Genomic DNA, 16,917 nt, shown 5'->3' with positions numbered 1-16,917 from the left:
AGCAGAGCACATGACACTCAAATGTATGGAAGACTGTATAAGAAGTTGTTTTTATTTAAAGAAAAGGAAAAAAGAAAAAGCTACTTATATGGGAAATAAAACACTTGTGTTAATTTCATGGGTTGCCAGTACAGGTGACATTGGTTGAGTTGTCCAATATGCCAGTGAGGACCCCCCCCCCCCCCCCCAATCAGCTTCTTCACTGAGAATGAAATAAATAAACGATGAACGGTCCACTCTCCTCGCGCGCCTCATCCCATCTCATGCATGACTGCCAGTCATGGTCTACTGGGTGTCAGCTTTTATTGGCACGGCACAAAGCAAGTGCCAAGGGTTCGGTGGCTTGACTCGGCGCTGCAGACTCGGCCTGTGGATAAAAGCAAGCAAAATGCCTCAGTCGCGCTCAGAGACATAGTCATGTTGGGCTGGAACGAGGAAGTGCAGTGGAGAGGGGAGGGACTCCGGGCGCAGCTCCATGGGGCCGCCGCGGCGCTGCGACCTTCTGCACATGGAGCCGGGGAGAGCTGGAAGAACTTCATTCTGCAAACTCAAGGAATAGCAGGTAAAGTGATCTCCACTGTGCTTTTCCCGCTCCACTCTCACACCGAACACCCAGTCACAACCTGTGAGCTGAGAGAGTTTTTTTGCCGGGAGTTTAAGGAGTTTCATCTGCGTCTGACTGGAAAACACGCTCTCCTTGTAGTTTCGGTGCAGGTGCGCTGCCGCAGCATCAGATCCCGTGCGTAATTCTCACATGGTGTTGGATTAGTGACGGATTGACACGCCAGAGTGTTTTTTAAAGTTAATCTCGGAAGTGTACATCAATATTTCAACTCGTAATTAGTTTCTGTATAACCGCTAATTCAAGCGCAACAATGGAATTTCTCCTATTTTCCTTGCGTAACTTTCCTTCAGGAAAACGTGGATAAATTGTCTCACAATGATTCACATTTACATAAAGCGTAATTTAGAATTTAATAATAATTACCCACGCATTTTGTCATAATTTCAACCTGTTTGTTGAATTATTTTTCACTTTCCTGTTATGGCACCTGTTGCAGCGGATGTGCGCGCTCAGGAAACTCAGACACTCTGTGTGTGGAACTCAAATATTAAAAACGTATTTTCACAAAGAGAGAAGAAATACTTTAATATAGACAAATTAACCGAGGGTCACAAAAATAAATAACTACAGTATTTTGCCGCTGTTCAAACCGGAAATCATTTCGCACCGACCAACACTGCTCCATCTTCTGTGTGTCAAATTAATCGACAGTAAATATAAATGCGATCATTTCTCATACCGTTAATGTATTCACTTGTTCGACTTACAGTCTGAAGGGGAGAAAACACACACATGTAGGCAGGAGTGATTAAACTTTTTACACTGCTGTCACAGAGGTGGAAAGTCGTTCCTCAACGCCCAGAATAAAAAAAAGTAAATTTAAAATGTTCTATTGTATATTTAACAAAGCGTAAAGATTGTAGCAGTTAAACATATTTAGAAATTAATCTAAGTCCTACTGAATATTTAAATATTTTTAATTAAGAGTTAATTCCTCAGTTGTTGAATTGTGGCACTTAAAGTGTTATATGTTATATATATGTTATGTATCAGTATAGTCCCATCATTTATGAGCCAATAAGACATATTTGGTCTTGTAAAATCTGTTTTATTTCTTTTTAGCAAGTATGAATGTGTAAAACAGTAAAAGTAAAACACTATTTTTAAATGTTTTTGAGCCTTTTTACTTTCATTTATCCAGTAAAATGACTAAAACCAGACATTTAATAATAAAAAACTTGGCCAATACGTGTGATTTCATACAGACATACAGAAACTTGGAAATGAACCTCTGTACCTCCACATGTAGGACTTTTTTTTTTCCACAGCTCAGAAAGAGCAGAGCTGAAAGTGCTGCACATCCATTATCTTTCTTGTCAGTAGAAACAGAAGTAGGAGGGGGGAGAGGAAGACAGACAGTTATTAAAATGATTGTATACCGTCTGAATAGCAGAGTAGTGAAGTGTGTCAGATGCAAATGGGGGAAACTTCTCCTCAGTGTTACCTTAACTCTGCCCTCACCCTCCATAGACTCCCAGAACACATCCGTTAACGCTATCGACCCACTTACACCCAAATATTTCATGAATTACTGATGAGAATCTCATGAACAAAGGTGACCGTGTACCATTTTGCTTGGCAATATCTTCTCGTAATTGTTGATAAAAAAAAAGGCACCCGCCGCATCAGTGCTTTTCTTCAAACACACATTTTTATTAAGTGTCAGTAATTTTGCTTATTTATTTAAATAATGTATTTATAATATACACATGTACTTCATCAAAGTGTCATGTTTTGTGAATATTGTTACAATTCATACAATTTTCATCACATGACTCAAACTTAGTTCTCCCTGAAACACTCTGTTTCCTAATATAAAGTCCTCAATGTTCATCCTTGAGTGTTGGCCGTGTTCATGATTCATTTTAAATGTGTATTGTCTATAGACGCTTAAATAGTACCACACACACACACACACACACACACACACACACACACACTGGTGTTTGAGCTTCCCCCAGGGTACCCAGACTTTACTGGTGTGGTCCACAGTATCTGTTAACGGTTTCGTTGTTTCTCATCTCCACCCTGCTCCCTGATGTAGCCTTTGCACCTCGCTATGTGTTCACGCCTCACACACACACACACACACACGCGCAGACACACAGGAGGAGGAGGACGACTGAGAATTCTGTCAACCCACAAGCCTCTTCCTGCCTCTCCTCACTTGACGTACTCAGACCAAAACTTTTCATGTCCCCCTGCAACTATTTTCTGTGACTTCCATTTCACTCGGTTGAAAAATTCCACCTGCTTACAGTTCATACACACACACACACACACACACACATGTTTGTGCAGCTTTTCTTTAAGGACGCTGCATTGACTTCCATTCATTTGGAGAGCCAAACCAAAGCCTTATCCCTAATCATAACCACAACCAGTCAATGAATAACCATAACTTTAAGTTCAAAAATGAGGACCAGGTTTTGGTCTCCATGAGGACTACTGGTCCTGACAAGATCAGTGTTTATGGCCAGAAAAAGAGGTAACAAACACAAGCTCACACACACACACACACACAGACACACACAAATGTCATGCCCAATAAAGTGAGTAAGGTTTTCATTATTTCAGTCAGACTATAAACTGATGCCAAGGACAGTTCAAATTCATTGATCCCACTTAAGGCACAGTATCATAAGACTGAGGTACAACTAGAAAACGACATGGGACGAGTTGTTTGAAATGTCAGTGACATGTGGAAAAAAAAAAGCAGCATGTAAATAGTATCACTTTCTCAAAAAAAATAGCTACTTCCTGAATACTCTACATGCACCTTGCTTTCCACATGCCTACGCAAGTGGGTTGTGGCTGAATGTTGGAACTTTTTTTCAAAATTTTATTTCTGTCGAAGACCCCCCCCCCCCCCCCCCCCCCGCCAACACATCCGTGTTTCCCTTCGCACCATCTGCCCAGAAAAAAGGGGACATGAGAATACACCTCCCACTGTACCCAACCTCCAAACTCCAGATGCTGAAGAACAGCACTGTACGCAGTCGAGGCAGAGAAACACGCAACACCCCAGTGTTGTGCCGAGCAAATCATCTGCACCAGTGAACTTTGCCCTGACACCCCCTCCCTCCTCCCTCCCGCTGACACTTGTGTCCTAGGCGTCTGCAGGATACCGAGCTCCTGAATTGACTCCGCAGAATATTTTGAGTTGCGACAGAGTGGCCTGGTCGCTTCCCACTATTTGTTCCAAATGTGTGGAGCCATCTGTCAGTAAAACAGGAAGGCCTAGGTTCCCCTTCTCCCTTGGGCTTGTTTCGCTATTTTCAGGAGCTTCACTTCTCCCTGCGTGGCTGCTTGGACTGGGCAGCGACTCCACCGAGGGCTTCTTGAAGTGGCGAAGATGGGGCTGAGGCTGTTGGGCCCATCTGCTGCAGGCTTGAGGGCCATCCATTATTAATGGGGCCACAAGCACTGGTGACTCCTCAGATATTCAGCCCTGGCCGGAGCTTTGCGTCTGAACTCAGCAGCCTTGTCTTGTCTTGAGAAAAAAAAGAAAAAGTAAATAAGTAGATAAATAAATAAAGAGAATAAACTTCTCTGTCCTTTGGCCTGCTTTTCCATCTCTTTTCTTTCTCTGCACCTTCCTGTTGCATTTGCTCCTGACTCTCGCCTTGCCATCACTATATCCACTTCTCTGCCTCCATGTGTATCTCGTTGCCTTTCTCTCTCCTCTTCTTCCTCATCTCCCCTCACTTTCTCTCCCTCCCTTTGTTTCTGATTGTAGCTTGCATGCATCCGTGCTCAGGCCGCGGGCTCAGTGATGCATGCTCAGTAAATTAGAGAGAACATGAGCACCGATCAGCTGGGCACGGCGAACGCCCGCATCCTTGGTGACCTGGGGCCAGTTAATTTTCTGCTTAATTTTGCGGCAGTCAGTTTGCATTTTTGGATGATTATGTGGCAGGAAATTAACAATAAATAACAAATGTGGTCTGAAAGCTCATTCCCGGTGAAGTCGTGCTACCAGCGGGCCCCATCAGCTGGAGCCAAGCCACTCTCCAAGCTCAGTCTCTCTGTCAGACTTGTAATGAAAATGTCTGTGATTCTTTGTAACGTAATGGTGGGGACAGTGGTGTGTCTGCAGCTGTGACAAGAGTGATCTCACTGAGGTGACGGAGTCATGCTGAGAAAGTACACCTCTTACTCCAGTCTATAATGGTGTTTCTTTAGCCTGTACTTGATTAAACCTGCACACAAATACATCTCTGTCTCTCTCCCATTAGAGTACTTGCACCGCATGGAGACAGAAGAGGCCCAGGAAATGGCCCAAATGCCAGGTAAAAGACTACCTACTACATGATTGAGCCATTGAGTGCAGAATGCAGATACAATAGGCCAGCAAACTGGCTCTTATACCCGCCTGGAGTTCATTTTGCTCCCAGTGAATGAAACATATTGCAGGTTGTATGGTGAGTGATGGGTGTTTGCTGGTGTGTGTCTCCACAGGCAGGGACAGTCCCCCTGCCAATGATGCATCTGAGGAGGCAGAGGAGCCCATGGCCGTCCCCGAGGACCTGTCAGCCAGCTCCGCCCACCTGCACAACAACAGAGGGGACAAAGGTGCGTGGCCACATCTCACCAAATTCACCCACAGCCAATAAGAATATCAGGGATGCTTGTGTACATTGGCACGAGTGTGTGACTGCTACATTACATAGCGAGCGTACGGCGCAGTAAAATGAATCAAAAAGCCAGAGCCGTTCCCATCAGTAATGTATTCATTCCCAAATCAGACTTAAACACTTACACCAGTGGTATCAAAAGCACAACATCCGTACGGAAAAAAAAACATAAACATGCTTTTCAAACATAATTTCATGCACATCCAGTGGGAGAAATTTGCCATTCCAAATCCCTCGGAAAATTGATTTAAAGCTGCAAAGAGACACATTTAGGTCATTGGCAGAAAAGGTAAAAAAGAAGAGAGAAAAAAAAAAAAAACGCTTTGATCCATGGCATGTCATTAACAAGCAGAATCTTAAGGAATAGCTAATGTGGCCTTGATTTGAGTTTGTGAACATCAAGCCAGGGAATATCATGGTGAAAATAAGGATGAAGCATGCAAGAGGGATTCACACTGGTGGTGTATATTTATCTCAAGTCTTCTAACGTGGGGGATTTGTGAAAAAAAAGTATGTAATGTTGGTCATTAAAGGCTTGTCAGTTTTGCATGACAGCAAGATGCAAGACTTAGCATGTACAGGAAGATTATCATGTTGCTTATTATTATTGTTTTTTTTTTTAATGATTAATTCAGAGATTGTGAATACTTTCAATATGTCCACAATATCAGGGACAGCCACAGCTTTCAAGACGCACTCAGATTGAAGTATTTGTTTTGGGAGTTAGATGTGAACCACACACACACACATCATTTAAATGTAGGTGAAATATTTTTTATTTTCATCATTGCAAAATGGTTTTATGCGACTGCAAAAAAAAAAAAAGGAAAGTGTGACAGCTCAAATTTCACCATCCTATCAGTATTTTTCCACTTATCCAGATAACGGCAAAGATTAGCAGCACACAGTAGACAATAATACATGAGAGGAAACTGAAATAGGATGTGTAAGAGTTTCCTAAGAAGAACTTGCCATTAGACAATTTCAACACATCAGGAGATAAAGAGTTCAGGAACAGGGCCAAGCTCAAGCTCAAGCTCGAGAGAGACAGAGATGTGTGTGTGTATGCAGGTGTGTGTGGTCCACACACCTGCATACACACACACATGCACTCCGTACATGTTAAATTGAGTTATGCGGCCTGTGAGCCGTGCTTTATACGATTGTGTACGTCTCAGCTGTCTGATTGGTTTAGTACAACATGGAAAACACAGGAAATAGTGATCGCACATGATTTAAACTCTTTACTCTCATTTGCACCGTGTAAAGACAGCGAGGCGAGCGCCACTGTCAGCGTGGATGTGCGACACTTTCATGTGCTGTATTCTGTTCAATCCCTATTCAGTATAATCACTTTGCATGTGTGCTTGTGTGTGTGTGTACTTGTGTCTATATAGGGACAGAGAAAAAAAGAGCCCAAAGTGTAAAAAGAAGGGAAGTGCAAGTATCTGGTACAGCTATGCACTGATGCCTCTGCGATAAAAGCCAGAATTTGTTATAATTATCTCTCAGGATCATGTGCTGCTCAGTTCTCTGTAATGAAAAAGGCAAAAACAGGGGGTCTGTAAGTGGGACACAGGACCTCATGGTATCGAAAGCTTCAACCTCAAAACCCAGGTCGTTTCCTGTTGCAAGTATGCTTTCACAGCCTGGGATTGTCATTATTATTATGCATTCACAAACACTGCAGTCCACACTGCAAGAGTGACGAGGTTAATAAGTCAAAGTGAAACAAACGTTATACTATATTTAATTTTTTTTTCCTCATAACTATAGCTGAAGTAAATAAACAGGAATCCCAGTTATAGCATTTCACTTTCAGTGATTCAGACAGAACCTTTGCTATTTCAGATTTGACATGAGACTGAGAGGGAGACTGAGTGGTCTACTTCCTAAAAACTTGGAGGCGAGTCTTTATAAAAAAAGTGTGAGGGGAAAAGCAGGCTGTTTTCAGTGTTCCTGCAAGTCGTGTTGAGTATGTCGCTCGCGTGGTTTAACACGTGTGGTTCCACTACCTTGCACACAGGGTTATTTTCAGGCAGTGAGAGCAGCACACGTCAGTAACAGGAACCTCCAGCAGACTCCCTGTGTTTCTCTGTCACGTTAGTCTGACTAGTTTTGCACTCCTGCTTTTTAAAACAACACTTTTGGAGGTTCACTTGTGAAGGGGATTTCTACAGCCGACTGTACTGTAAACACGCTTGTGAGTGCCGAATGAAACTTACAGAGAGTCTGGAGATTTCTGTCACCTCACACTTCTCCTAGTGTTCGTTACAGTCAGAGCATTTTCTGCTCCAGTCTGTTTCACCTCTTTATCTGCAATGTGAGGATTAGTTCCAGACCAGGTTATAACATTTTTATTGCGACCTGTTTTGTTTGTCCACTATGTGACCTGACAGTTGCTTCCCAAAAAGAGCTAATCAGGATGTGTGACCATGACAAATGATATAAAGTAAAAAGCCTTCTTCCTTCTCCCGATTTAGTCACAACTTCCCCTTATCCAATGGAAGTGGGCGACGGACCAGTTTTCATGGTTCCCTTCTGTCTGCTTCAACTTGAGAACCTTGCTGATGTATTGCATGTTTCAGGAACTGACAGTTGCTGATAAGCATAAAGGTTTTTAGCTTATTAATCCAACCAGTAGTTTTCCATAAATCAGTAAATCAACAATTTCTTTTTGAACATTATTTGCTTCAGACTTAAATTATATATTGTTTCCCAGATCAGATTTACATAATTTCACAACTCCCTGTTGGCATTAGAGAAGTATTCAGAGGTGCGACTGAAGGTAGTATTACTAAGTCCTTTAATTAGTTAAGGAGGACTGAGGTGGTGTAGCCACTTAGTGATTTTTTGATATGCAAATGAACTTATTCACTTGACCTTTTAAAAAAAAAAATCACCAATAAATTGCTAACACCTGGATTAGAAAAACTCTCAGTTGTGAGAAATTCATAGGTTTTGAAATGCACAAACACACACTCACACACATTGCTAAACGTCACGTAGATGGTTAAGAAAATGTGGTTTTAACTTCATGTTATGCATGTAAAACTAAAGAGAAACTACTATAGCACATGAGTTTTTGTGTTTACATCTAGTGTATGTTATCCCTGTAATTATAAATTGAATGTATTGTTATTTTTTAATAAATAAATCATGCACAGTTTATTACTTAATCTCACCATCATCTTTTACATTTTAAGCAGCATTGAAGCCTTTCTGTCACTTTGCATGCACACATTTTAGTTTGTCATTGCTCAGCAAAATGACAAAAACATGTTTTCCAAAACATTTCTACATTCAAGCAGAAGAGGAGACTGTCGTGTGATACAAGATAAGAAAAATCCTTCACTGATGGATGACAGGAATATACGACTGAAGAGTGAACAGTCTTGCGATCCTCTGGTGTTAGTTCTTAAAATGTTCACCCCCTGCTGTCTATGGGAAACATTCTGTATGTCAGGGGATTTATGTTTCCTTAGTGCTGTCAGTGAACATTACAAAAAAACTGTTTCAGTTACAGGCTATTTTACAATTCCTTTCCCGTGCTTCCCTTTCTGTCACTTCTCCATAATTCTTGGTATTTCAGTTAGACAGGCCCTCTTTCTGAAGCTTCCCCTTTTCCATAGATTCCTACATTTCATGATTTCCACTTCTTCCTCTTCAGTTGTACAAACAGAGGTAGAGGCATGGGGAAATCAGTCTGCTACCACACCATGACATGCAACCACATTATGGGACTTGCAAGATCTGTCAGTTCTCTGAAATGTTTCTAAACTTAACTGGTGGGAAAATGAGGAGCCGCTAGTTTAACACAGAAGACACTTCTCTATTCCTAATCACTTTGGGAATAACAGTGTAGAGACAACAGTAGCGGCAGTTTAACAGATAATCCTTTCCATTCATGAGTCATGCAGCATTTATTTCCAGTATTTTTCATTTAAGTCAAAGGTACAACCCCAGTGAAGGAACAAGAAGAGATGAAAAGGCTGCATATGCACACACGGCTGTGTGTTCCTGTGTGTGTGTGTGTGTGTGTGTGTGTGTGTGCGCGCGCATCACACTTTGTTGCTCTGATACGCACTGCTGTCGTCCCTAGTTTTGCACAGTTTCCTGTTTCCTGTTTATCTTGCTGTCATTTACTTCACCAAAAGTGTGATTGTGTGAGATGATCTGTGTGTTTCTTCATCTCGTCACTGACATCCTCCAACAGTGTAGTCATGCTCTCCACCTGTGTATCCTTAAGAACTCTTCTGCTGCTCCAAAAGAAAAGAGGTTCACAGTTTAAATGCAGAAGGCTGAACATGTTACTGTGTTCTTTCACAAAATGAGTCGAAAATGTACCATTCTTATTCACGTGCAAAGAAAAGTAAGTGTTTGTCAAAGTCAGTCACTTAAAAAGGACTTAAAAAAAAAAGGCCAAACAACACGAGAAAGAAAATTATAAACCTAAAATGTCAAAAGAAAAGGGAATTTAGATTAAAAAACAAGAACTGTAGCAAATATGACCAGGCTTGTAAATTTATTTTAAAGAAGAATCCAATTCACACTCACTTTTAGAATTGATCATTTAAGTAGTTTAATGTCACAGTAATACTTTTACACTGAGAAACTGCCCTCTATTCTAAACCGTGGCCCCCCCCCTTGCCCTCTTTTTTCAGTCTGTAACATTAAAGTTGAGGCTCGCAGTGATGAGGAGAATGGGCTGGCCTGTGACATGAATGGCGTGGAGGAGGAGGAGTGTGCGGAAGACTTGCGCGTGATCGATGCCTCTGGGGGCAAGGTGAACGGCTCACAGCCGAGCCACGAAGCCAAGGCCTTCTCCTCAGCCGGAGGTATCCGGCTGCCCAACGGGAAGCTCAAGTGCGATATCTGTGGGATAGTTTGCATTGGCCCCAATGTGTTGATGGTGCACAAGCGAAGCCACACTGGTAAGCCAACCTGCAACACTTGCCCTTCCTTTGCACCCATGTTCACTGACAGTATGAGAGGTGTCTTCTACAGATCCTTTCTAGTCTTAGAGCATTATTTAGACTTTAAAAGGCAAAATAAATACCCCAGAATAGTTCCTTACTGTATATCTTCTGTTTCTGCTGTATTATAGCTTTCCTCACCTACACATAACAATAGACATAAACGCAAAGCCTGTTTTATGTTTTCCCTTAGATGTAGCGGTGATGGCATACCTGCATTTGGTCGTATGCATGTCCCATCATGCGTGAAATAGACTTTGAGCAAACCATTAGTGTTCATTATTGTTCATGTGGTTGACTCTGAATTACCACATTACAAGCAGCAGTAACTGGTCAAATAAGTGTGCGATAAAGTATCAGAGACAAACTCGGACCAAAGACACATGCTACACGCCGATGAGGAGCAGGATATCTGCTGCAATTATGTGGAATCTCCTTGAAGTGACAATTATCTGGCTATTAAAAGTTTTTTTCAAATTTCAAAATTGATATTCTATTGTAATGAAACCAAACCAGTGGTGGGGAACATTTTTGAAAAAGGCACTTAACTGTCAAGCTTTAGAAACTAATGAAACTCAAAATGGAAGAAAGGAACACTAGGCTAATGTAAATGCAAAAGAAAGTACAATAAAGGATATAATGAAGTGCCTCCTATTTAAATAGAAAATATTCTGTGGTGGGTCTTTGCTCCAGAAATGCATTTTTAATGAATTTCCTTTTTTATATATTTTTGCTGCTTCACTGGTGACTCTTATTTTATGGGGGGCCTTTGAAAAAAAAGACGTATTAAAACGTTCTCACAGAATGCCACAACACTCGGAGAGGCTGGATATTGGTTTATTCCAGAGGCGCTGATCAGGAAGACTGGCTCTCAACACAAAGTGTTTCCTTCGCTTTATTCAAATGAGGCTGAATTTGCATTGTGATGCGCCCCTCTTATTTCAGAGACGAAGAAGAGTAAAAAATGAGATTTTCAGATCAAATTGACCTAGGCAATGGTGCATTACGGAACTGGCAGGCTGAGTCTGAAAGGCTCTTGTTCGATCAGAGCGCCAGAAGTCAGTGGGGCAGGGGGAGCATGGAGAGATGGAGTGTCACTCTGCTGTGAAACCCTCCCACCGGCTGCTGGATCACTCTCAGCCCTAGAGACGCTCCATCATTCGACTTGTTCTGGCGCTCAGGATGCTTGTAGTGCAGTGACCCCGCATCCCCACAGCAACAGTCGGCTTTTTTCTAGCTGTTTTTATTGTTGTCAGCAGAAGAATCAGACATGATGAGATCAGGGAGAGCAATCAGGAAAAGACTTAAAATCATGTGTACATGAAAGACATAAATTGGTTCTTTTTTTTCCCCCACTGTTCTGTGTCTGTGCGTCTTACCGTCCTCTTTACAGTACAATGTGTTTTTGCTGTGTTCTTTTTCTCAGGAGAGCGGCCTTTCCAGTGCAGCCAGTGCGGCGCCTCCTTCACACAGAAGGGTAATCTGCTGCGCCACATCAAGCTCCATTCAGGGGAGAAACCCTTCAAGTGTCATCTGTGCAGCTACGCCTGTCGCAGGAGGGATGCCCTCACTGGCCATTTACGCACCCACTCTGGTGAGTATGCACAGGTCACCCACACTGCAAACTTCTGCACTCACTCGACTATTCTAGGAACACAAGGTGGAAGTCTTTACGCACTGTTCTGCAGTGCATATACAGTGAGAGCTCCTGCTGTGTAAGGGGAAGTTCACTGGGTAGATGTGGTGTCACTTTTTTTTGAAAAATGCTTTGCAGAAGTGCGTGCTAATGAAATGTTTTGGTTGTAAACAACACACTTACAGAGTTTGCTCTAAATACTTTTAACTGAAAAATAAAAGGGTTTACTTTTTTTGTGTCAATCACTTTTAAAATAATGTTTTAAAGTTTTACAATTCCAAGTCTGTATAGGCTATGAAACTGAATGAAATGCTAGACAAAGGCTAAATTGAAGGAAAATTACTGCCACCAAAAATGGCGGGCTCTCCTATTTAAATGTAGGGCTTGAGGTCGCTAAAGAGAAATTAAATTGGAAAAAAAAGATTAATTCCTGTAGAAGGAACTATAGGTCTGTATGTAAAATCCCCACCAGGTTGCTCCCAAATTTCCCCCAAAACACCTATAACACAACTACAGTGGCAAACATGTCCATGTCATTGCAAGAATTACAAGTTTGCTTGTGAAGTTTTTGCACAGGAATTCCCAGGGAATTCACTGCAGGCAGCAGACAAGACCTTTCTTCTGGTTTTCCTGTAGGTGGTGCTCTTTGCATTTGTCTGACAACAGCCAGTGCTACATACACTGTACATGGTTGACTTCACATTGGAAATTTAAAATCCAGCCCATTTGATTTTTTTTTTCCATGAAAGACCACAGATAATACTGGGGGGGGGTAAAGGGGTTAAATCATTTTAGTCGAACTCACTCAAATCATATATCTAATCTTTGTTTGCCACTTAATTGACAATAATTGCATTTAATTGCTCTCTTTTTTTCAGTGGGAAAACCGCACAAGTGTGCTTATTGTGGCCGGAGTTACAAGCAGCGCAGCTCTCTCGAGGAGCACAAGGAGCGCTGTCACAACTACCTCCAGTGCATGGGGCTGCAGAGCAGCATCTACACAGGTCAGTCACCCAAATCTCATGATCTATATTACTGATGTTGCCGGCGACAACAGCATACCATGCTGATGATTTTGCTAATTAAAATGAAATTCATGCCTTTTCCTTTTTTTAAAAATCAGAACAGCTTTAATTTTCCAAATGTCAGAGCTAATTAAGTCACTTTTATCACGTTGCCACATTTGTCCAAATATCTCTAAACACACAATAGCCTAGTTGAGATTCTTAATGTTGAAAAAATATTGAAAAGCTTTGTTTTTAAGTGTAGAAACACTTTTTTATGTGAGCATGAACAGATTGTGTAAGAGCACTCTGTACTGTGAGGGAAATATTACCTGGCATGTGTCATCAGGCACCAGTTCATCGCTTTAAACAAGATAAACTCAAACTACTTTGACTCTGAAATCTACTTTTCTGTCTTGCTTTCCAGTAGTAAAGGAAGAAAGCAACCAGAATGAGCAGAGGGAAGACTTAAGCCAGACGGGATCTGACAGAGCCTTGGTGCTAGACAGACTAGCTAATAATGTAGCTAAACGTAAAAGCACTATGCCACAGAAGTTTGTGGGTAAGGGCTGCAATCTGCTTCCTTTGTGTAAAATAATGATTCTGTTGCTTCTTTTGTTGGGAAAGTCGTGTAACTGCTGCATAAGTGAAGCTGCTGTGTGTCTTGTCTTAATTAGCTGCCACCTTGGCTCTGCAGAGTGCATGCAGTATAACAGAGAAACGGGAATTGTGCCTTTAATTTATTTAATTGCTGTTTAGTCAGTGCTTTCAATATTTATCTGGGTATAAATTTACATTAAAAGTGATGATAATATTTCTAACAGAAGAAGAGGGGATATAAAATCGGGATGGAGGTGAAAGTGTTTCAGTCGAGGATAACCTTCACATTGCCTGTCTGTGTCTCTCTGGGGTCTCAGGTGACAAACGTCTGTCAGACCTCTCGTACGACGGAGGAGCAGGTGAGCTGATTCAGCCCCACGTCATCGACCAGGCCATCAACAGTGCCATCAACTACTTGGGGGCTGAGTCGCTGCGGCCTCTGGTCCAGACCTCCCCTGCCTCCTCTTCTGACGTGGGCCTCAGCTCCATGTACCCTCTCCACAAGCCGGTGTCTGAGGGCCTTGTGGGGTCGGGCCACAACCTGTCAGCCAAAGACAGTGCGGCGGAGAACCTGCTACTGCTCTCCAAGTCAGCCTCCATCGAGAAGGACGGCTCGCCCAGCCCCAGTGGCCATGACTCCACTGACACCGAGAGCAACAATGAGGATCGTCCCAGCGGGGCAGCCCCCGGCCTCATCTACCTGACCAATCACATCACCTCAGGGGTTAGGAACGGTGTTTTGGTGAAGGAGGAGCAGCAGAGGCAGTACGAGGCCATCCGGGCCAGCATTGAGATGGCCTCTGAGGGCTTCAAGGTGATGACGGGGGACGGTGAGCAGGTGAGGGCATACCGGTGCGTACACTGCCGCGTTCTCTTCCTAGACCACGTCATGTACACCATTCACATGGGCTGCCACGGCTTCAGAGAACCCTTTGAGTGCAACCTCTGTGGTCACCAGAGTCAAGACCGATACGAGTTCTCCTCTCACATAACGCGAGGGGAGCATCGCTACTTATCCACACACACGCCATCGCAACTAAATGCCTAACCCTTAACCCGACCTAAACCCTAATTCTTACATCACTCTTAAACTAAATCTTTAACCCTCAAAAGGCCCTTTAATGTTGTGAGGACAGAGCCAGTATGTCCCCACAAAAGGTTTAAATCGAAATGTGTCCTCACAGCCTACTACAGACATGAACACACACTTACACACACACACTTACACACACACACACACACACACACACACACACACACTGGTGTATATATGGACAAAATGCCAAACTCCCTTACTCATAGACATTCACCTGAAACAAAAGCATAGAAAAACATAATGTAAAATACACTGTTAATGTCTGAAGGTTGTGTTTTTTTTTACACACTATGCATGTATGTTTAATAAAGATAAATGTACACAATTATGGAAAAGAACCATTTAACTTAATTTTAACTTTTTTTTTTCTTAAAACATGCAAAAAATACTTGTTATTCATTTGTCTTTTTTAATGAAATAACATATTGTGCAGTGAAGACGACACAGTTGAGGTACTGTGCCATTTCCGTGCATACATTTAAAATCACGTATTTACCACATGTATGCAAATGTGACTTTTCTTTTAGAAAGCCGTGCAGTGACTTTTATCCAGTTTTAAAATAGGTTAAATTCCCATTCTGTCCTTTTACATGCCTCTGTCTGAAATGTCAACGAAAGATTCAACTCTGAGGAAAATAAGCAACAAAAAAACAATTAACAATCATTGTGAATAACCTCAGATTTCCCTCCAAACTTTCATAATGTTCTTGTATTTGTAGCAACCTACATATTATTTATATCACATTTTTGTATTTATTATAGTGATTGTTGTTTTGTCTGTCAGTATAGGTTTTTTTTTTTTTAAAGAAAGTTGCATCTTTTTCTGGTCAACTGTGCTAAATGGATTTGAGGTGAGAACATGACCGCTGCTGGAAGCTACTTATGGTTCTATCATGAGACAATGTTACCCTGGCCTTTTTGTTTTACGTTTTATTTGATTTGTTTAAGAATTCTCTCACTCACTAAAACAAAAGTGAGGCATTTGAAGGGAAATTTGTGCTTGCAAAATATCAATAAAGGATATTTTATATACTGTATGGATGAAGAGTGTCATGCTTTATTTTGTCTAATTTGTGTTTAAATGCAGATTTTTTATGGGGAATGTGTGAATAGGAGACAGTTTTCTAATATTCAACATTATGCGTTGGTGAGAGTAGAGTTGGTGGAAAGTTGAGCTGAGATTTTACAGTTTCACGTTGCTTTCTGAAGACATATGGAGATTTCACTTCACATCCTTCTGAAATAATTAAGGTTGGATGTCACTCATGATGCAGCTCAGTCCTGTCTGTCAAGGAAAAGCCAAGAAAGAGGGAATGACTGGCATTTGTGTACAAAACACATAAAAAACACTGAGCATACTGACAGAAATGTATAATTACAAGGAGGAATAAATAAACAACCCCCCCCCACACACACACACACACTGTAAAATGACTCTGTGCGTTTGTAATTATAAATTAAAATAATGTCTAACTTATGATAATAATAATAATAATAATAATAATGATAACAGAATAATTAAAATATGTATACTTTTTTTAAGGATAACATACTGTCAAATGCCTTTGATTTAAATAGTGGTTACACATACACACACACGCGCACCAGCATGCCGACATGTACAGGAGCTGCTGGGACGGAGCGGATCAACCACTGGAGCAGAAGGCCAGGCTCGTGCGCTGAGGCCCGGTCGGGTCCTGGTGTAGGAGCGTAGTGCGGCGACAGCTTCGTCCAGATGGCTGTTGTGTGATTTAGCAGAAATGAGAAACAGCTGTGGCCAGCACCAAGTCCCTCACGCTTGACTGAGGCCTGACAGGGGAGGGAGGACATTTGCATGAGAGGGATAATCTGGCCAAACAAAACTGGCTGTGCCAGAATCCCAAATCTCACTTCCCCTTTTGACTGACAGCTCCTTCAATAATCAAAAATCCAACTGCTCTGTCAAAAGAATTCAACAAGATGTTATTACTCTCTGTCACTTATCATAACTGTAACCAACACACGTATGATCATAACAAAAATTATTTACTATAAACCAAATATTTCAGTTGAATCTATTGGCAGTGTGTAGATTAATCTCCTGATAATATTTCAGGGATCTGTGACTTGTAAGCAGCTCCACCAAAGAGCAGTTTGTATAATTTGTGTGTGTAATTTGAATGCAAGCCAAATTAATAATGTAATCCAAATTATAAGTATTATATATAATGCTTATTATATAAGCGTTGTTCCCCCTCCCCTTCCTCCCCTTCCTCCCCAGAGATTTGAGGTTGCAGTGGAACATAACAGAAAGACAGAAGTATAAGGAGCGACACAAAACCCCTTTTCCATGACGTACACATA

The 16,917-nt window shown here is 41.7% G+C and overlaps 1 protein-coding gene across 6 annotated transcripts; it reads left to right on the top strand.

Moving 5' to 3' along the window:
* The first annotated feature begins 267 nt into the window (after positions 1 to 267).
* Positions 268 to 15,611, top strand: ikzf1 (IKAROS family zinc finger 1 (Ikaros)). Of its 6 annotated transcripts, none has more exons than XM_058652409.1 (8): positions 360 to 562; positions 4,864 to 4,917; positions 5,087 to 5,200; positions 9,927 to 10,196; positions 11,665 to 11,832; positions 12,753 to 12,878; positions 13,309 to 13,440; positions 13,796 to 15,611. In XM_058652409.1, exons 1-8 carry the CDS (start codon positions 418 to 420, stop codon positions 14,524 to 14,526), a joined length of 1,740 nt encoding a protein of 579 aa, XP_058508392.1. In that variant the 5' UTR covers positions 360 to 417; the 3' UTR covers positions 14,527 to 15,611. The 6 variants fall into 6 exon arrangements, with proteins under 6 accessions (XP_058508396.1, XP_058508392.1, XP_058508391.1 ...); XM_058652408.1 differs by having other exon boundaries at positions 13,306 to 13,440; XM_058652412.1 differs by lacking the exon at positions 9,927 to 10,196 and having other exon boundaries at positions 362 to 562.
* The last annotated feature ends 1,306 nt before the right edge of the window (positions 15,612 to 16,917 follow it).

The sequence above is a fragment of the Solea solea genome, chromosome 15 (genome assembly GCF_958295425.1).
Source record: "Solea solea chromosome 15, fSolSol10.1, whole genome shotgun sequence".
NCBI lineage: Eukaryota > Metazoa > Chordata > Actinopteri > Pleuronectiformes > Soleidae > Solea > Solea solea.
This window is presented reverse-complemented; position numbering and strand designations above follow the sequence as displayed.

Excerpts from the sequence above, each read along its gene's own strand:
- ikzf1 (XM_058652408.1), top strand. The coding sequence starts at position 418 with ATGTTGGGCTGGAACGAGGAAGTGCAGTGGAGAGGGGAGGGACTCCGG. Across the intron at positions 4,918-5,086 it reads GGAAATGGCCCAAATGCCAG|GCAGGGACAGTCCCCCTGCC; the intron begins GTAAAAGACTAC and ends GTGTCTCCACAG. Across the intron at positions 10,197-11,664 it reads GCACAAGCGAAGCCACACTG|GAGAGCGGCCTTTCCAGTGC; the intron begins GTAAGCCAACCT and ends TCTTTTTCTCAG.